We start from the raw sequence: 22,558 nt of genomic DNA on the forward strand, positions 1-22,558 counted from the left end.
TTAGCACTGTACAGACTGATTAATTTAAAGAAAAAAAAGGTAAAAATTGCGGGATGTTGAAAAGATGATGCGGATATACGATAGTAAATATGGTGATAGTTCAGCGGCGGACGACAGTGGACTGCGTCGTTTGGAAAGATATCAGTGTTGAGGGCAAAGGCCGCATACCTTCGTTAGCGGCTGAATAGCGGAAAATTACTTGGGCTAGGTTTTGTTTGAAACGGAAGAATATAAATATGGACTCGATTTAAAAATCATGAAACCTAAAATATCCAACATATCGCCCCCCTTGAACCAACCTGGTTCAATGAAAAAACTGAAAAATGGGAAAAGACAAATGAAAATAAATTGAAAGGGGGTGAAAGGGAATGCTTAGGAATTAATTGGTAGGAAGAAGGGAAACTTTGACGGTTGGCCGACTGAAGTTCCCTGTAGCGGTGCGTAGATGGACCACTCGTACAATTCCGTCTGCTCCTGGAGATACTGCGGTGATTCTTGCAAGTTTCCATTGTAGGGGAGGAGTGTTAGGCTCATGAATAACAACAAGGTCACCAATCTTGAGGTTCTCTGTTTTACTCGTCCACTTAGAGTGATGCTGTAGAGTATGCAGATACTCTTGGGACCATCGAGTCCAGATGTGTTGAGAGAATGCCTGAACTAATTGCCATCTCCTCAAGCGGTTACAAGAAGTTTCATCATATTGAGGTTCAACCATGGATTTCAGAGGTCCACCAGTTAAAAAGTGTCCTGGGGTTAGAGACTCTAAGTCATTCGGATCTCCAGAGAGAGGGGTAAGTGGTCTTGAATTTAATATTGCTTCGACACGTGACACGAGAGTTATGAATTCTTCATAAGTCAGGATTTGGCCACCGATTACTCTATGAAGGTGATGCTTAGCACTCCTAACAGCTCGTTCCCACAAGCCACCTTGATGAGGCGCGTGTGGAGGCAGAAATTTGAAAGAAATGTTGTTTTCTTCAGCAAAACGGTGAGTTACTGGATTGCAAAGGAGGTTGTTAAAACATTTGTGAAGTGCAGCAGCTGCTCCGACAAAGTTGGTTCCACAATCACTATGAATTTCCTTCACTGAACCACGTCTGGAAATAAAACGTGTAAGAGCTGCTATATAAGCTTCTGAGGACAAATCCGACACAACTTCTAAGTGTACGGCTTTCGTTGCAAAGCAGACAAATAGACAAAGATAAACTTTAATAGGCTGAAGCCTTTTTAGGACATACAATTTCACTGTAAATGGTCCGGCATAGTCGACTCCAGTAACATTAAAAGGTCGGGTTGCTACCACTCTTGGGGAAGGTAAGTCTCCCATCAATGGTGTGTTTGGCTTAGGTTTCATTCTGAAACATCTCAGGCGTTTAAAAATCCTGGAGCGTATGATACTACGAGCAGAAAGTATCCAATATTTCTCACGAAGAACAGCTTGGAGTTGTGTTGGTCCACAGTGAAGAAAGATGCGATGATGATAATCAATTATCAAATTTACAACAAAATGATCCTTTGGTAAGATAATTTGATGCTTGGCGCTGTACGGCAACTCAGAATGTTTCAGTCGTCCTCCAACTCTTAACAAACCTTCATCATCCATAAACGGTGAAAGGCGTTGAATGCGAGAAGAACACACATTCTTCTTTGACAGGGAATTAATATCCTCAGAGAAACTCTCTCTTTGAACAAGCCAACAAATCCGTTTGTTCGATACTTCTAACTCTTCAAGTGTGAGAGAATGAGTAATCCTTTGCTTAGTTTTCAAGCAGGAAATAAAACGTAAAACGTAGCCCATGACATGAAGTAGTTTAGTCCATGAAGAGAATTTATTGATAAACTTCAGATCTTGATCTTCAGCTATCGTAAGAAGATTTAGTGTTGTGGTTTTAATTTCTGGGAGTTCCTCTTCGGGAAGATGACTCGATGGTTGAGGCCATGAATCAGATGAACTCTTAAGCCATGTGGGTCCAGACCACCAGAGCTTGTTATGAATAAGAAGAGATGGGGTTAATCCTCTAGAGGCAACATCAGCGGGGTTTTCAAGAGTAGAAATGTGTTTCCATATGCAGGAAGGGGTCAATTCTTGAATCTGTGCAACACGATTTGCAACATATAACTTCAAACGATGAGAAGGGGTGTGAATCCATGAAAGAGCCACAGTGGAGTCACTCCAAGCGGTAACAGAATCTATCTTGTAGCGATCTGAGAGTTGATCAACACAGTAGTGTAACAGTTTGGCTAAAATATGTGCTCCGCACAGTTCAAGGCGAGGAATCGTGATACGTTTCAGGGGTGCCACACGTGACTTGGCTATTAATAAGTTGACATATATACTGCCTTGCGGGTTCTCAGTTCGTAGATAAACACATCCAGCAAAACCGAGTTCACTTGCATCTGAAAATCCATGCAACTGAATATTAACCGCATCACTCAGAGATATGTACCTGCCAATCTCCAAATTTTCAATCTCAGGAAGTTCGTTGACAAAAGTTGACCATCTGTCGATAATATCACTAGGAAGAGTATTATCCCAATCTAGGCCTAGTGACCATATATGCTGCATGAGAGCCTTAGCCCAAAAAATAACAGGGGTAAGCATGCCTGTTACATCTTGTTGTTGTCTTGTTGTTGGAGCATCTTGTCCATCTTAGCGATGGAAGACAAAATTGCTCTTTTGGTAAAAATCAATGGAGCTTCAGAAATTGCATATGAGAATGTGTCTGAGTGTGGATTCCACTTCAGTCCAAGAATACTAACACAAGGTGAGTCAGTTGATAAGCAGTGTTGAGGGGGTAAATTTTCCAATATTTGGCTATTGTTAGACGCCCATTTGCGAAGTTCAAAGCCTCCTTTTCGTAAAAGGTTTATTACATCTTGCTGTAATTTTGCAGCTTCTTCAACAGTATCGCTGCCTAGTAGCGCATCGTCTACGTAAATTTGTCGTTTAAGTGCATGAGCAGCAAGTTCATGATTCTTTCCTTCATCATGAATTAATTGTTGTATTACTCGATTAGCCAAAAATGGCGAAGAAGTCATACCATAAGTAACGGTTGTCAACTGAAAAACTCGAAGCGGCTGTGACATTTCTTCTCTCCAATAGATGAGTTGAAAACGTTGGTCTTGTTCATGAATAGAGATCATACGGAACATCTGTTTGATATCACAAGCAAAGGCGATCCTATTTTGACGAAAACGTAGAATTATGTCTGTTATTTAATTATGTAACTTGGGTCCTTGATGCTGTAGACTGTTAAGTGTTACACCAGTTGAAGTTTGAGAGGACGCATTAAATACAACACGTATCTTTCCATCCTTAAAGACACCGTGGTGTGGTAAGAAGCAATGATATTGGTTATTTAGATCAAATAAGTTTGAGGGTTTCATTTGACCAGAGGATTCGTAGTCATTCATAAATTCAATGTACTTTTCTTTGAAATCAGGTTGCGATTGAAACTTACGTTCAAGCGATTTGAAAGTTTGTAAAGCAACTGTAGAAGAATTTCCTAGTTTTACTGGATTTTCTTTGAACGGTAAACAACAAACATATCTTCCCGTCTCGTCACGAGAGTGAGTTTTCAAAAAATGATCTTCACATTCCATTTCCTCTGGGGATAGCTTAGAACAAGCAGGTGGTTCTTCCAATGCCCAAAATCGCTGAAGTGTTTCATGAAGTGTAAGATCATTGATGGAAAGTAAAGTCGTCAATCCACTGAAGGTTTGGCCGTCTTGTGAAGTAGGCACGTTCCCAAGGACAACATATCCAAAAATAGTGTTTATAGTGTATGGCATACGATCACCAAGACTGGTGGCAGATCCAATAATAGTTTGAGCAAACAGATCCGCACCGATGAGCAAATGTCCAGGAGTGTCGAAGTTGGGATCGGCAAGTGCGTATTCTTTGATTTGAGCCTTTATTTCAGAAGATATCTTGACACTAGGCATATCATTGGTAATTCTATCAAGTATGAGGACAGGATGTGCCGTAGCAAGTGTTTTCCCGTTAAGCGAAGAAATATTTACAAAGGAAAGTCCCTTAGGCTTTATTCGAGCTGAGGCAATGCCCTTTATCTCGTGAACGCCAACAGACGAACGCTGAATGTGAATCATACTGGCACAGTGTTCAGATATTATACTCGTTTGTGATGCACTATCAAGCACAGCTCGGACAATAATATTATGACCATTCGAGGTAGAAATTTTTACCAATGCAGTGGCAAGAAGTACAGTACAGTTGTGGCTGGCAGCACCAGTGTCTACATGAGCAGAGAGTGTATTTGATTCAAATCCTTGCGGTACAGGAGCCTTCAATTGTGTTGTGGAATTGGCCTGAGTCTTATTCGAGGGCTTAACAGATTTTTTCATTATAGGCTGGTCCGTTTTGTAAAAATGCAGTAGCGTATGGTGTCGCTTAAAACAAACTCGACACGAACTGGATGACTTACATGAGCCTAAGAAATGTCGTCCTAAACAATTAACACATAGGCTATTGTTCTTAATGAAGTTGAACCTATCGTGTGGTGATAAGGCACCAAAAACATCACAGCGAAAAATGTTATGCGATGCTCCATTGCAGTAAGCACAAGTATGAGCTTGTTCATTGTCATTAGAAGAAAGCATTACAACTTTGCTTGGCTTGGGACTAGCGGTTTGCCTACCTAGATAAGGCATGTTCTTACTACTTCCATAGTTTTTTAACTGAAGGGAAGAATTAGCATGTGAGGTCGAGCCTAAGTTAGCCGCCTCTCTGTAAGAACACTCATTTTCCAGAAAGTTTATTATTTCTGTGACAGAAGGAACCTGTTTTGAGTCATCTCGTTTTTGTTCAAAATCTGAACGCATAGCGGAATCAAGCTTTCTCAAAATATGTGTACTTAAGATCAGGTTGTCATCAGTTATGTTATGGCCAAGTGCTTTAAGAGCTTGCTGATTTCCATTAAAAATTGAAATAAAATTCCTAAGTTGTGTAACATTAGGCTTAGTAAGCTGCGGTAGGTCCAAGATGTTAGTAGAATGTAATGAAATCAAGAGCCTTGTATTGTGGTACCTCTTAAGCAGGGTTTGCCAAGCAATTACATAATTAGCACTATTTAGTGGTATAGACTTAACTAAGTTCAAAGGTTCATCTGAAAGACAGCTTATGAGATATGAGAATTTCTCAACATTAGAAATTGTTTTATTATTATGTACAGTACTTTCAAACAGGCCATGAAATGAGACCCATTGCTCAGGATTGCCAGAGAATGTTGGCAGTTTGATTTGCGGCAATTTCACAGTCAGATTAACTGTAGGAGTAGTAGGGCCTACCTCGGAAGTAGAGTCATTTAGGCGTGACTCTTCAAGTTTAACTGGTGGAAGTAACAAACTACAGTTTGACTGAATCTCAACAAAATAATCAGAAATTTTTTCTTGCAGTGAAGTAATTTTATCATCTTGAATATCTTCAGGAGTGGGAGTAGTTTGAAAAAGTTTATTTACTATTCTCTCAAATTCTGAGTGCTTGGTTATTGCACTTTGAGACAAGAGTTTAAGTTTAGCAATCTGTTGCTCGCTTAAAGTAGTCACAACCTGAGTTTCTTTCAATGCATTGACTTGTTTATTTATTGACTCAAGCCTAGCTTGAATAAGTTCACTCTGTTTGGTGAAGGAAGAAAACCTCATGTTGAAAGAAAATTAAACATAGGAAATATTCAGCACAAAACAAATCTGCAGTAATGATAAGACAATAAAATATAATTTGACTTTCCTCAATTTAATCAAATTCTCAAATGCACAAGTTAGGCCTATAGTCTATGCTTAGGCTATGGGTAGCACAGGCAAAAGCAACACTGCATAGGTAGTACAACTTAATGGTGTGCTATCAAATACATAATAATAAGAGATGCTTTCTTAACAAAATAGGTTAACTATTTATACCAATAATCCAAACTATTTTGTGGCTTAAATAGTTTAAGAAATATTTCCAAGTTTATGTGCAGTATAACTTACTTGTCGTAATCTATCATCAGCAAAATATTCACATAGGTATTTCTCATATTAATCCAGTGCACATTAAAACCATTGAAAATAATATCAGTTATATTATTTGTTTACTTATTAACTGCAATGATAATTATTTGAATCAGTCAATAAGTTCGAAATCAAAGTCAATCTTGAGTAGATTTGAGGTTATTCTGACTATCACTCAAATGTAGTAATGTAAACAAAAATCTGACAAGCTGACAGCTAAAGTGAACTGACAGGCTGACAAGCGATGCGGTAGTGAAGTCTTGATATTTGTAGCCGTAGACTCGACGTCGTAGATGGCTGTGGCAGTGACGTAGCGGTTAGCGGACAGGAAATTCCAGGAAGGAATATTGGAATAGTCTATTTGAAACAGGAACAGGAATGTCAATTTGGACTCACAATCGTACAGGAAAAGGAGCACAAATACAAAATGGCGGAATGAGCAAAATTATTCCACGCAATGAGAAACGAAATCGAAATGAAATACCATTCAGCTAGAATACGTAAAAAATGAAGTGATATTACAAGTATTCGTGGTAGGAATAAATAAAATTATGTTCTAACCAGAAACTGGTAAAATAATCCGGTTCGATGAGGCCCAAAAAATGTTTGGTATAATAAGAAAAATATGTACATAGAATGAAATTAATCAGTCTTAATTAGGCTAATTTTTAAAGTGCTAAACAATGTTGAATTGCTGTCACAGACCTTAGTGAAGCTGAAGAGATGTTTGGTTTGGGGTACCCCACCTGACTTGAAGCACTGGGCAATGGCGGCGTCGACGAGGACTGTCCATGTACACGTTGACCTACTTGCACTATTACAATTGTCCGTTAAATAAACAAAAAATAATTTCTTCTTGGGATAAAAACAAAACTATTGTCACTTCTATTAGCACTGTACAGACTGATTAATTTAAAGAAAAAAAGGTAAAAATTGCGGGATGTTGAAAAGATGATGCGGATATACGATAGTAAATATGGTGATAGTTCAGCGGCGGACGACAGTGGACTGCGTCGTTTGGAAAGATATCAGTGTTGAGGGCAAAGGCCGCATACCTTCGTTATCGCGAAGAGCGGCTGAATAGCGGAAAATTACTTGGGCTAGGTTTTGTTTGAAACGGAAGAATATAAATATGGACTGGATTTAAAAATCATGAAACCTAAAATATCCAACAATCATAGTGCGGAGCCTTTGGCGAATTTCCAACCGAGCTTTGAATTCCAATTGTATTCTTTTTTTAGCTATAAAAAGTATTAAAAACTCCTACCCAATATAAGTGCTATTTCTTTAACTACTATAGTAGTGCCGTTCAAAAGCTACATTAAATATATTTTAATATAATATATTTATTTGATAACCTGATGCAGCTACAATCAGTTAGTTACTTACTGTACAAACATTAGCTAGGTTCCTGTTGTACTAAATGACTCTGTATTGTATGAATGATGTGTATATTGATCCCCTGATGCAGCTTAATACAATCAGTCAGTTACTTATATTGTACAGGCATTAGCTACGTTCCTGTTGTACTAAATGGCTCTGTATTGTAAGAACGAACTGTATATTGATCCCCTGATGCAGCTTAATACAATCAGTCCGTTACTTATATTGTACAGGCATTAGCTACGTTCCTGTTGTACTAAATGGCTCTGTATTGTATGAATGATGTGCATATTGAACCCATGATGAACCTATGATTCATCTATGATGCATCAATGATCCATCTTTGATGCATCTATGATGCATCAATGATCTATCTTTGATGCATCTATGATGCATCTATGATTCATCTATGATGCATCAATGATCCATCTTTGATGCATCTATGATGCATCAATGATCCATCCTTTGATGCATCTATGATGCATATATGATTCATCTATGATGCATCAATGATCCATCTTTGATGCATCTATGATGCATCAATGATCCATCTTTGATGAATCTATGATTCATCTATGATGCATCAATGACCCATCTTTGATGCATCTATGATGCATCAATGATCCATCTTTGATGCATCTATGATGCATCTATGATTCATCTATGATGCATCAATGATCCATCTATGATTCATCTATGATGCATCAATGATCCATCTTTGATGCATCTATGATGCATCAATGATCCATCTTTGATGCATCTATGATGCATCTATGATTCATCTATGATGCATCAATGATCCATCTTTGATGCATCTATGATGCATCAATGATCCATCTTTGATGCATCTATGATGCATCAATGATCCGCATCTATGATTCATCTATGATGCATCAATGATCCATCTTTGATGCATCTATGATGCATCTATGATTCATCTATGATGCATCAATGATGCATCTATGATGCATCTATGATTCATCTTTGATGCATCTATGATGCATCTATGATTCATCTATGATGCATCAATGATCCATCCTTTGATGCATCTATGATGCATCTATGATTCATCTATGATGCATCAATGATCCATCTTTGATGCATCTATGATGCATCTATGATGCATCAATGATCCATCCTTTGATGCATCTATGATGCATCTATGATTCATCTATGATGCATCAATGATCCATCTTTGATGCATCTATGATGCATCAATGATCCATCTTTGATGCATCTATGATGCATCAATGATCCATCTTTGATGCATCTATGATGCATCTATGATTCATCTATGATGCATCTATGATTCATCTATGATGCATCAATGATCCATCTTTGATGCATCTATGATGCATTAATGATCCATCTTTGATGAATCATAGATGCATCAATGATCCATCTTTGATGCATCTATGATTCATCAATGATCCATCTTTGATGCATCTATGATGCATCTATGATTCATCTATGATGCATCTATGATGCATCTATGATTCATCTATGATGCATCTATGATTCATCTATGATGCATCAATGATCCATCTATGATGCATCTATGTTCCATCTATGATGCATCTATGTTCCATCTATGATGCATTCCATCTATGACGCATCTATGTTCCATCTATGAAGCATCTATGATGTATCTATGATGAATCTATGATGCATCTATGATGCATCTATGATCCATCTATGATGCATCTATGATGCATCTATGATTCATCTATGATGCATCAATGATCCATCTTTGATGCATCTATGATGCATCAATGATCCATCCTTTGATGCATCTATGATGCATCTATGATTCATCTATGATGCATCAATGATCCATCTTTGATGCATCTATGATGCATCTATGATTCATCTATGATGCATCAATGATCCATCTTTGATGCATCTGTGATGCATCAATGATCCATCTTTGATGCATCTATGATGCATCTATGATTTATCTATGATGCATCAATGATCCATCTTTGTTGCATCTATGATGCATCAATGATCCATCCTTTGATGCATCTATGATGCATCTATGATTCATCTATGATGCATCAATGATCCATCTTTGATGCATCTATGATGCATCAATGATCCATCTTTGATGCATCTATGATGCATCAATGATCCATCTTTGATCCATCAATGATCCATCTGCGAGTGAACGTACATACAACCGTGAAATTTGGATTAGATTTTTGGAAAAATGCGAAGAAAAGAAAGTTCCACTTGAACTGGTGGTCTATCACGAAGATATGAACAACTGCACAGTTAGAGAGTCCCATAATATTATTTCGAGATTTAGACCGTTTCCGGATATTTTTGGTAAGGTTTTACCATTGCGCAACCTTCATGGTAGCATAAACTTTACCCAGATTTACCTTCGAATGCTCGAATACGGTTGCAATATTCCCTATGCAGCAAGATGTATAGTATTGACTGAACGGACTCTACCAATAAGATCACCTCTGACGATTTATAAAACTGCGATGGCTTCGAAATGCCATATCGATGTGAGTTATAATGTAGCATATGGTCCGGTACCTCCGGGATTACCGATATCTCGTGGTAAACCTTATGCCGGGGTAAACAACTTGTGCCAAGGACTGTTTACAACAGAATTTCTAAAGGCTGCGTTGCCAACTTTACAACAATATAGCGAACGTTTTGGGATAAGTTTCAATAATGGTGTGTATACGATAACTGATCGTCAACTGTTTGACCGGTGGCGTGAATTTACTGGAGCGAATCCAAGTGAGTTTTGGTTATTGAACTCGTTTCTGTTACACCACAATGAGATGAAACGTCCTATGTCTTTTTTGCAGAGGTATATGGAAAAAAGTGACGTTAGTGAGCGGTATACCGTAGCAGAAATACCACAATGGAGAGATGATTGGAAAAGAACGTTTGTTTTTCGGAATTGGTCAAAAAGGTACACTATTCCACAATTTGATCTAGTGACAAAGAGATACTACCGAGATATAGATATTACTTCAGGGATATCTTTGAAAGAAGTAGTGCACTACCTACGTAAACATAAGAAACGTGCACTATTTTTTCGGCAAATTGAATTGCCTTAAGAGGCTAGCTGTGGTGTTTCAGGCTCATTATCAAAGATGACGCGGAAGAATAAACATCTCACCCTGCAAATAGCAGAGTTGAAAGAAGCAGTTAGGCGTAAATTTAGACAGTTTAAAGATGGCAGTGTGGAGAGCTAAAAACTGCTGGAACAGCAATACAAACCGTTAATTAGAGAACTGAAAAAAGGCGAACCGAAAACAGATGTTAAAATTGAACAGCTTTCTAAAGAAGAGCCAATGGACTATGAGAGCGATGACGATGATTACATTGGTCAACCGTTTAAACCAGAAGCCATATCAACACCTAGAGCTGAAACTAGTCAATTGGAAGAGGTTGTTTCGTCTCAATTAGGCTTTCAAACAGCATCCAAGTACATTGAAGAGCAGTTTGAGAACCCGTTAACTAGAAAATACATGACCCAGTTTATACGAGACGCCGGTGGAAAACATAGAACTATTGACCACGACTATGGTCCGAGGTTTGATGAAAGAGGAAAAACTTTAATGATTGGAAACAAAGTGATGGAATTTGACACTGACGGTACCATTATTGTTAACAACACGAGATACACACCTTCCGAGGGGCTCTATGAACTTATATTTAAAAGACTGCCAAACAGCGATGTGTATACAGAGGACGATCTAAATGCTTACAAAAGTATATTGATTGCATCAAATGCTCACAAAAAGGGTTATAATTTTGACAATCAAATCAAACGTGATAGTAGTTTGAAATACAGACACGTGATCAAAGATCTGTTTCCCGTCAGACAGGGTAGAGGAATGTCGTGGAAAAGTACAAAGTCTCGCGATTTAGTGCATTGGGATAATCCCAACGAGTTGGTCGATAGACTAAAACTGTTGGTAGCATCAGCTGAAACGGGAAATACTTCACATAGTAACGAGATTGTTAACATTGTAGAGGAACTGCACGAAGCAGGATACATAAAAGGTAGCGGAAACAGTCGATACAAGTCAGTCTCACGATGGGCATAGACAAGTTTGGACGTTATACGAAGAAGGAGAAAGGTCTTGTTGGACCCAAAGGCGAAGGCTTTGCATTATCACAGGATGGTAGCTACGATATGCAAGGTAAACGTCTGTGCAATGTCGACGATCCAAAAGACAATCTTGATGCGATGAATTTTAGATCGCATGCGAATTCACTTTTAAACTGTATGACACTGCAAAGTGGTCATTTTGATGCTCAAAACACACGTGTATGTAACATAGCTGATCCAGTTGATGTTAAAGATGCGGTAACAAAACAATATATGGATCTTCATACCCCGCTAAAGTTCTCTGACGCCACTGCATACTCGATACATCATTACCGGCTGCAAGATGTTGCTCCACCAAAGGCGGATGGAGATGCCGTTAACCTATCATTTCTCAAGGAAAACACTATAACACGAGGTGCGGGGTCTTTTGATGCAAAACAGTTGGTCATACAGAATGTTGCCTCCCCAGTTGCCAACAAAGACGCTGTAAATCTCGAGTATTTCAATAAAAACACGTTGCAAAAAAATAAAAATGGAGCTTTTGATGTTAAAAATACAGTTATTCAGAATGTAGCACCCCCCAGTAAAGGGGGAGATGCCGTAAATAAACAATACTTGGACAATCATACACCTTTACAAGGCGGGCTAGCATGGAATTTCAAGAATAAACGGTTAGGACAGGTCTCCGATCCTTCCCACATTCACGATGCGGTTACCTTGCAATATCTACAAAATAATTAAATTTTACCCGATAAAGATAAACATTGGGACGTTAAAAGTAAACGGCTGACAAACGTAGGTAAACCACGGTGGTTAAACGATGCTGTAAATAAAGAATACGTCAAGGAAGTGGTGGCAGATCTAGCCTATACACTGTACAAACAGATAAACAGGGGGAGGGCTAGTTACCCTAGTTTTGAAGATTGGAATACACAGGTTGTCCGGGAACAGTCTACATGGGACGATCTATTTAAAACATTGTAGTTCGTATCAGTCATCAGTTATAAAATGGCAGGGAAGAGGAAAACATCACTAGCGGCTAGTCCCTGTCCACCAAATCTGTTCGGGAGCGAAACTTCTACCACTCGACGTTCTGTACCCACTAGCACCTTTGTATAATAGCTTCACCGTATATCTTTATTGGACCTGTTTAGATAGTTGTTTCTTTCAGCAGTTACAGTTGCGAACTGTGCATTATGATTTTGTAAAGGTAAAGGCAAAGGTATTCTTTTACTGTTTGTTTACTATTGACTTGAGCTGCTTGAAAGTGTGTTTTATGATTATGAAAATTAAAGTGTTGTGAGTGTGCTGAAGCTGATTTGTTATTAGGTATTGACAATTAAATATTTTGCGTGCATGAATTATTTATGAAGTTTTAAATGTTCACTTAAACTGTATTTTTCGGATTCCTCAAGAAGAGAGGTTAGGTTGGGTTTGTGTGTGAATTTGTTAGATTGCAGTTTTGGTGTTGGCAGTGGTGGGTCTAAGTTAAGGTAAACTTAGGGCAACTCTTATAAATAGATAAGTTATTAATTTAACTTTTTCAAAGGCAATAACTTCTAAGATCTAAAGTCAACTGAAAGGCCCAACTAACTTAAAATTAACCTAGACCTACCACTACCAAAACTGCAATCTAACAAATTCACACACAAACACAACTCAACCTAACCTATTAACAATCACTCTTTCTTGAGGAATCCGAAAAATATAGGTTAAGTGAACATTTAAAACTTTATAAATAATTCATTCACGCAAAACATTTAATTGTCACGCCTACCTAATAACAAGTCAGCTTCAGCACACTCACAACACTTTAATTGTCATAATCATAAAACACCTTTTCAAGCAGCTCAAGTCAAAAAAAAACAAACCGTTAAGAATAAACAGAAACACCTTTACCTTTACAAAATCATAATGCACAGTTCGCAACTGCAACTGTTGAAAGAAACAACTATCTAAACAGGTCCAATAAAGATATACAGTGTAGCTTATTACACAAATAGCTGTTACCCCAGGAACTGTTTCAAGACCTTCTGTGCATGTAGAAGCTGAGAGGCTCGTGGGTACAGAACGTCGAGTGGTAGAAGTTTAGCTCCCGAACAGATTTGGTGGGCAGGGACTAGCCGCTAGTGGAAAACATCGGTTAGACGCAAACGAGCAGTCACAGGAAGAGGTATTATATCCTCCGTTGTAAACAAAGCTGTAGATTTGTTACCATTTGAAGCTCACTTACCTGGTTATAATTACTGTGGGCCAGGTACAAAATTAGCCAAAAGATTAGCTAGAGGTGACAAAGGAATCAACGGATTAGACGAAGCTTGCAAACAGCACGAAATTGCGTACTCGCAATACAAAGATTCCGAGAACAGACGGCAGGCTGACGCTGAGTTGGCCGAACGCGCGTGGCGACGATTTAAATCCTCAGACGCATCTTTGGCTGAAAAAGCATCTGCTTGGGCTGTTACTACAGCTATGAAGACTAAAACAAAGTTAGGGGGTGGTAAAAAGAAGAAGAAAAGCCCAGTTAAGCGTAAATCTCCTACCAAAGGAAACGGGTTGTACCTTAGACCGTACCCAAAGGGTAAAGGTTTGTACCTAAGGCCTTACCCAAAACAAGGAGATGGTAAGAAAAAGACAAAGAAAAGAGTTGGTAAAAAAAAAGCTCGATCCCAATAAGGCCTTTGACAAATTATGATTTATTACACTATGCAAAAGAACTACGTATACCACACTTTAGAGGAGTTTATATGAGAGACACTCTACCTAGCGCACCAAAAGAAAATGGATCGGCTATTGTAAACTTGGATTCTAGTTTCGGCAACGGTACTCACTGGGTGTGTTATAAAAAGGTAAAAGATATCGTGTACTATTTCGATAGTTTTGGTAATCTCAAGCCCCCACGTGAACTTTTACAGTATTTTGGTAACTGCGACATTTACTATAACTACGAGCGGAAGCAAAATTTCAATTCAGTTGTATGCGGACACTTGTGCCTACAGTTTCTCGACAATGTTTAGCTTGAGTGGAAGAGGTTCATATGTTTCAAAAGATTACTTCCCACCTGTTGACGTTAGTGAAGGAGAATGGGAGATTGGTCTTATAGACTTGATGACGTTTCACTCTATCCCAAATATTGAAGCGGGTAAAAATAACAAATTTTATTACGGTGATGGTAGGATGATTGAGATAGCTGAAGGTGCATATGAGATTGAAGATTTAGAAACTGCTCTAAAAGAAAAAGTAGGGAAGGATGTGGAATTGGAATTGAAAGCAAATAACAATACGCTAAAATCGGAAATAAAGTGTAGCCAAGCTATTGATTTTACACAAAGTAACACGCTTGCTCCTCTACTGGGTTTTGATAGTAAAATTTTGAAAGCAGGTGAAAAACACGTTTCCGACAGAACAGTAAGCATCATTAATGTTAACGTAATACGCGTAGAGTGTAATATAGTTCGAGGTTCGTATGACAATGGAGCTGAGGGCCATGTTATACACGAGTTCTACCCAAACGTGGGTCCGGGCTATAAAATAGTGGAGGTACCCAACACAATCATTTATTTGCCTGTGAACGTCAAGAGGATAAACAACGTTACAATCACTCTCAAAGATCAAAACGGTGAGAGAATCAACTTGAGAAACGAAAATATATCCATCAGACTGCATATAAGGAGGAAAAATGGGTTTGGTATTTAGGGAGGTTACAAAATCTTTACCCATCAGTAAGCGTCAAGACACTGTACGATTAACATCAACCAATACAAAGTTTTTGCGCTCATTAGGATTTAAAGTTCAAAATGCTGGACATAGAAAATAAAGCAGAGTACAGTGATGTAATCACAGGTATTGAGTTTCACACTCATAAACCGTACGCTTCATCGACCTTTAAGAATAACGATGAAATACGTATACCAATCAGTCAACAGGACATAATAACTGCACCGTTTGACAGTACCCTCCATATCGTGGGCAGAGTTAGCGGAAAGAAACAGGATGGAACTGCTGCAGAAGTTCATCTTGTCAATAATGCTGTGGCGTTTCTTTTTGACGATATTAGATATGAAATCGGGGGTGTCGAGGTCGATCGAATAAAAAATGTAGGTATAACAACCACCATTAAAAACCTGTTATCGGTTCAACAGGGTGAACTAGAAAGTTTAAAAAAACGCTTGTTGGTTAGGTTCTGGGAAAACGGAGAAAATTACAGAGTTTTCGTTCAGTGTTCCTTTGCACATGTTGCTGGGTTTTGCCGAGGACTATAAGCGTGTAATTGCTAATGTCAGACAAGAATTGATCCTTTTGCGGTCATCTACCGATTTAAACGCAGTGCACAGTACAAATGCTGCTGAAGTAGTTTTGGAAATTACAGGGGTATACTGGAGGGTGTCACACGTTACCGTATCTGATCCTTACCGTTTGAAACTACTAAAGATGATTGAAAAAGATACAAAAGTGCATTTACCGTTTAGATCGTGGGAACTGCACGAGTATCCATCAGTACCACAGACCACTTTACAATCGTGGACTGTAAAGACCTCCAGTCAGCTTGAAAAACCCCGTTACGTAATCATAGGATTTCAGACTAGTCGCAAGAATGACATAAAAAAGGACATGTCATGCTTTGATGCTTGCGATCTAAAAAATATTAAAGTTTATTTAAATTCGCAGTACTATCCATATGATAACATTCACGGTGATTGGTCCATCTTCTATGAAATGTTTTTCCGTTTCCATTCTTCGTACTACGGGAAACAAAGCTATCCAGCAGTGGACAAAGAAAAATACAAAGATAAAGCACCCCTGTACGTTATTGACTGTTCAAAGCAAAATGATTCCATAAAATCGGGCCCTATTGATGTGCGAGTAGAGTTTGAGTCGGGTACAGCCTTTACAGCAAATACGTCCGCGTACTGTTTACTTTTACACGATACTCACATGACATATTCATTACTGACAGGTACTGTTAATAAGGTAACCGTTTAAAGAAAATTTAGTATGAGCGATGACGTCGCAGGGAGCGGATGTGAGTATAGAGCCGATGCTCATTCCCAAGAGCAAGGAACCTATAAATTTACTAACTGGGGTTTTCTTGAAATCAGACTATCATTTGGATAATGACCTAACAAAATGTGTCGTGACGGGGATTTTTCTAAATAGAGGGCTCGGAGTATTATTTAAAGGTAGAAAAGGTTGTGTTTATTGGTCGTACGATGCATTTTGTCAGCTTGCAGCTCACTTTAATGACGTCACCCTAGCACTCGAGGGTAAGAACCAATACTCGTTCAAAGTAGATACGGGGGAGGATATTAGGGTTAACATGGTCTTTGGTCATCAGTATGCTTACGTCTCTGACGGCGAGCACTCTATAACTCTCAACCAGAATGAATGGTGCATGTTTGTTAATAACCTCCCTCTAATTTACATTTCACTTAGGGAGCTTTTTTACCGGGACGATTTAATCAAAGAGTGTATCAATCAAGTCCTTTCCGGTGTGAACGAGTGTACAGATCAGTTACCTACTTTAATAGCCGAACGTTTGTTTAACGAGATATCACTGTACAAAAGGTGGCCAAATGGCGTTTGCAGTAGTTGAGTTTCAAGCCTTCATAGATAACGATAACAAATTTATAATTAAAGAGTTGGCCGTTGTCGGTGGCTCTTTAAACTGCCAAATTATTTTCAAACCACCTTATAGTATTACAAATTTAAATGAAAAAATGCAAAGAACCGCTCGCTGGTTAACTCGGCATCACGGTATCCGTTGGAATGAAGGGTCTGTACCGTACAATGAAGGTTTAATTACAGCACTTTGCATTCCTTTTAAAATTATTTACACAAAAGGCAGAGAAAAGGCAGAGTTTTTGCGAGGGTTTCATCCCAACGCACGGGAAATTTCTGGCCCGTCCATTTACAATTTCTGCCTACCGGGAATAAGCTGTGTCACCGGTGACCATAAAAGGTGCGCTTTCAGCGCAGCCTACACTCTACAGTACTATTTAAACCTTTCACTCCATAAAACCGGTCAGTATGAGCTTGGAGATGGAGAACGCCTGGTCACTGTTGTCTCAGGAGAGCAAAGAGCCCCACGGGGTTCTAACAGACAAATTTGTCATGAAATTTAGTAGATTTTTAGATTGGGAAATTTTATCGTCCTATTATGATTTTTCCATTGAAATGCTCAGAATATACTTTCACAGAGTGAACTGGGCTCCAATTTTAAAGCGCCAGAAATTCCCCGAATACTTTCTTCGGGAAATGGCTGTAAACTTTGACGGGTGCTGGAGTATTGTATGTAAATATCAAAAGTTGTCGGAATCTTTTATCCACGACTTTGCAAGTAAAGTAGATTGGGACAATGTAGTTTTATATCAAGATGTAAGTAGTAATTTTGTAGATAATCATTTAATGTACATGGATAGAGATGTTCCTTATTAAAAAACGGATTATAGTTCGAGGTGTTTCCTTGTGTGTGTGTGTGTGTGTGTGTGTGTGTACTCGCCCAACAGGCAGGCTTAAAATCCATAAGTCCAGGGGCTGGTACGGAGGTTGGCCTAAAAATCGTAAAACATTGCGTTATCCTCCCTATGTGTGAGTGTGTGTGAGTATGTGTACTCGCCCAACAGGCAGGCTTAAAACCCATAAGTCCAGGGGCTGGTACGGAGGTTGACCTAAAAATCGTAAAACATTGCGTTATCCTCCATGTCACCTAATTTCCCTCTCACCTCGGACTATAATCTGACAAAAAAATAACAAAAACTTTTAAATCTCTGTCATTCTTAGTAAATGAAATGACGTAGGCTAAAATGAACGGTTCGCCTAGTAAATAGCCTGATGACTTTCAAAATGAACGGGTTGACAGAGACAAAAAACATATAAAAGTAAAATATCCTTTGTCAGTGACAAAAAGGGTTAATTGAAAGGCTTCACCGAGTAAATAACCCTTTACATTTGTCAAAGGACCAAAAAATGGGAGGTGGCAAATCTGTTATGGAGTGGTCATCACCGTAGGCTGCGATGGTTGGGGCAGCCTACCCCAGAGGTTAGGACTCTTGGTGAAGCTCTGGGTTAACAAAAAGAACGCGCTGGGACCCTACGGCCTAGCCTAACAGCTTACCATGGTGTGGAAACTGGGTCACTTGTCTAAACTCCAAAGAACGGGTAGAATCTCTCCACAAACAAAACATTTGAGTTTGTCAAAGTCCAAATCACAGATATTTGTAACAAACCAACCACATTCTTCATCAGCACCATCAATCAAAAATGAATTACACACTCTGCAGCAAATGAATCTATTGAATATCGGATAGTACCAGAATTTCACTAAACACTGTCCGTACTCCATAGTCTACGCGGCGGAAGTACCTAGAGGGTTCTCTCCCTCCTGTCAAAAGTACCTAAAGGGGGGATCTCCCCTTGTGATTTTATATTTAGAACAAGGGTGCCTATTTAAGCACAAAACACGTGCAAGCTTCTCAAAGCCATGGCTCCTGTCAACGTGTGTGTTTTCCTACTGATGCTAGTGTCCTCTTCTGACGCTGCTCCAGAAAAACGTCCAAGAGTAAGTACTAGTAACATAAAGTACTAAACAAAACACACATTAAAATGTAAACTGATTTGAGTTTCTTTTCAGGAAGAAACCCCTCCTAGGACAAGAGACAGAAATTATATTTTAACAAGTACAACATTTTTAAGTGACGAGCGAGCTACATCCGTTATCCAAGCGGTGGGTTTATTTGTATGATTTTTGTTAAACTTTTATCCACCATTTAAGCTGCATTTACAACATATCCATATTTTTATTTAGATGGCTGAAGACCGTACATCTCCGATTGACAGAGCTCTTGTGGAAGCCGAGGATGCGGCTAATAATTCACGCGTGAGCTTGGACCAGCCTCCACCAGTCTACACTACATTGACCCCTGTACAAAGATCTCAAGAACCCCAACCATCAACATCTTTAGGGGTGCCAAGAGTCCTTCCGCAATGGATGCGAGCTCACCCTGAACCATCAACCTCAACAGGAAGAACTAGGGTAAGGAGATCGGGATTGGGGAAAATACATATAAGTATACATTTAGGCATACAATAAACACTTACCTATGTTTCCAGATGCGACGGTCTGCTGCTCGGTGTGTATCGTGCCAAGTTGAAGCCGATCGTCAACAAATTCGAGAGTTTAGGCTGGCCGATTTTTTACAAAGATGGAGTGGTAGCCGACCGGAAGGTTACGAACTAATTGATATCTTGACAGTAGTTCAGACTGTCAGAGTGGAATTGCAGGACACACTATGGCTAACTAACCACTTTATGGAGGATACAAATGTCCCAGAAATGATCCGTATAGCACCCGCAATTTGGGAAGACATCCGAGACTCGTTGGAAGCAATACTAGTTTCCACTGGAGAGCGAATAAACAGAACTAGAGATATCGATAGCGATACCAGTTCTAATGAAGAATTGCCCTCTGCAGGAACAATCAGTTGTCGTATTTGTTTTGAAAATCTACCGACTATAGTATTAATGACTTGCTGGCACACTCTTTGTAAAAATTGTGCTAATCGTATTGTTAGGTGTCCATTCTGTAGAAAGGCCGTCCTCGGCAGGAAAGAATTATATTTCTAAGCCCCGCCCTAGGGCGCTCCCCACTACCCCGGTATAAAACCAGAGGCATCTGCCGAGGGTAGCCACTCTCCACATCCTACCAACTCCACAACTCTCTCAAGGTAAATATCGCTGCTGTAGTTTACTAATTGAGCTTGTAGTGTAAAAATAACAGCATAGGTCCTCTTTACTATCATAGTTCCCATAGTTTTTAGGGATCAACCGGGGATCAAACCAGCAACCTCCAGATTTAAAAGCAAACACTATAACCACTCGACTATCCATACAATATTATTACGACAATATTATATGGTTTTAGATGGATCTTTCTACAAAGCTGTCGTCTTGCGAGGTGCTCTCTTCCCCTTTGAAAGTCCCCATCAAAGATCTGACCGAGCCGGCGAAAATTCAATCTGCTAGACGAATCAACACGAGATTCGGAACCATGGTGATCGTACTACACGTCACCACATCTGCCGGCGAGGAGAGGGTGACATTTTTACCCTCGAGGTTCACCAGCCTCCTCACAGACGAAGATCTAGAATGTTTCACAAACTCTAAATTGTATAGTGTTAAATGTACGGGGATGGTGGGGAATTCCCCAAATGTGCTTATTTATAAACATTAGTTTTTAGCATGTTGTTCAGTAGTAGTAGTGCTCAGTAGTTTTTAACACTTCACTCAATTCTTTATAAATTAGTAATGTGTCTTGCTTGTAGAATAAATATTTGTAACATTATAACTGCGTTTTCAATTCCAAGTGCACCCTCAAAATAAGGGAGGGGGGTATTATATGGTATAATACTAAGCCAGTTCCTCTGGATACAAGTACAATACGATATAATACCTGAACCTGGGGGTGTCCTTCAGACACTCGGACAGTCCCAAACCCTGTCCTAAAGGGTGCACAACAAGTTTTCTATATACTATTTGCTAGGGACATGAAGTTTTTTTCGTTTGGCGAGAAGGTGAGGTTTTTTTTGTTTGGCGGGAAAATAAAAGTGAGGTTATGTAACTTGGCGGGAACCTACGCAATACGTTGTTTGGCGGGAATCGGCGGAGAAGAAGTAAGGTTTTTTTCGTTTAGCGCGAAAGTCACTTGGCGGGAAGGTGATTTTTTCGTTTGGCGCGAAAGTGAGGTTATATTACTTGGCAGGAAGGTGATTTTTTCGTCTGGCGCGAAAATAAATGTGAGGTTATGTTACTTGGCGGGAAGGAGAAGTTTTTTCGTTTAGCACGAAAGTGAGGTTATGTTTCTTGGCGGGAAGGTGAAGTTTTTTTCGTTTGGCGGGAACCTACGTATGCAATACGTAAAGTGAGGTTAGATGTTTGGCGCGAAAACAAAAGTGAGATTAGACCACGTGGGACACCAGAGGGCGACCACGTGGGACAAAAGGGGGCATGGCCTAGGGGGAAGGGTGGGGATGAAATGCTGCTCTCTGATTGGTGGCCGCAAGAGCTGCTTTTCCTACTCTTGTACTCTCCTAAAGGCCTGCATTGGTTTGTAAACGTAGAAAATAAGGGCGTGGTATCCCGCGGGTGTATTGGTATTGGTCTTATTGTGTGGAGTACCTACTCAAGTTGCCGCCGGCGATAGGCATTGTTGAACTCCCTGCGGAAGTTACAATTGTCAATCAAAAGCAGCGAATTGAAGCTGGTATTGTGCTGCTAAAGATCGTCTACTCGTCTAACGATGCCAATAGAGCTGCTAGCTCACTTGGGACATGAGTTGGTGGTAACTTATAAACATTTGATCATCATTTTTTATCTTTTTGGTTCGTAGTTAAACTTGCAAGACACTCTCTACAGAACAAAAAAATAGTTTATTAGATAACTTACTAAAAGTAAGTTTTTCTTACATTTTAACCAAGGGACCATCATGACGTAGTTTACATTCATTTAAATTATTAGACTTTGATCCAAACTTAGATGTAAATTGTTCTACTGTTCTTAGAAATATTAACCTAGTAACATTTTTTTATTCATATGTGTATTGAAGAGAACCTTCGACCATATCTACTACTCTTTGATGGTCTTTCAGCCATTTTGCTATTATTGTTTCTGATTGTTTTGGGTTGAACATTGAATATTTTCAATTTTAAGAAATGATTGTTTAGCTTCTGTACCTTCTTAAATATATTGTAGAAAATGTAATACATTTTTTTCATCAATGACCACATGTTTCAAAGATCCTGTAAAGACTAATAAATGAAGATCTCTCAACCTGAAAACCTAATCAATATTCATTTAAAAAACGTATCAACAACTTCCATCAATTCCTGTAACCAAAATTAATTAATGAATGCTTTTAGGTTGTCAACCCAACCACAAATTACTTTCTCAGACGTCTACACGATGAGAGGCTATTTAATCAGCTGCAGGAAGGGTGTTTTTACATCATTCAAGCAATTAGCCTAACAGCTTGGTTACCCGAACACCTGTGGTCAGGTGATATGTGGAGGCAAAAACCCTTACAACCCC

General features: G+C 39.1%; 1 protein-coding gene across 1 annotated transcript; it reads right to left on the reverse strand.

Annotated features, from left to right (window-relative positions):
• Nucleotides 1-379: 379 nt before the first annotated feature.
• Nucleotides 380-2,602, reverse strand: LOC128982048 (uncharacterized). The gene has a single exon (XM_054401087.1). The coding sequence runs from the start codon at nt 2,600-2,602 to the stop codon at nt 380-382; it is 2,223 nt and encodes a 740-aa protein (XP_054257062.1).
• Between the last annotated feature and the right edge of the window lie 19,956 nt (nt 2,603-22,558).

Source organism: Macrosteles quadrilineatus, unplaced genomic scaffold (genome assembly GCF_028750875.1).
Source record: "Macrosteles quadrilineatus isolate MER2022 unplaced genomic scaffold, UCM_ALF_1.0 Scaffold_93__1_contigs__length_393980, whole genome shotgun sequence".
Classification (NCBI taxonomy): domain Eukaryota; kingdom Metazoa; phylum Arthropoda; class Insecta; order Hemiptera; family Cicadellidae; genus Macrosteles; species Macrosteles quadrilineatus.

What these genes read in the sequence shown, in the direction of transcription:
- LOC128982048 (XM_054401087.1), bottom strand. Translation starts at nt 2,602, where the DNA reads ATGCTTACCCCTGTTATTTTTTGGGCTAAGGCTCTCATGCAGCATATA.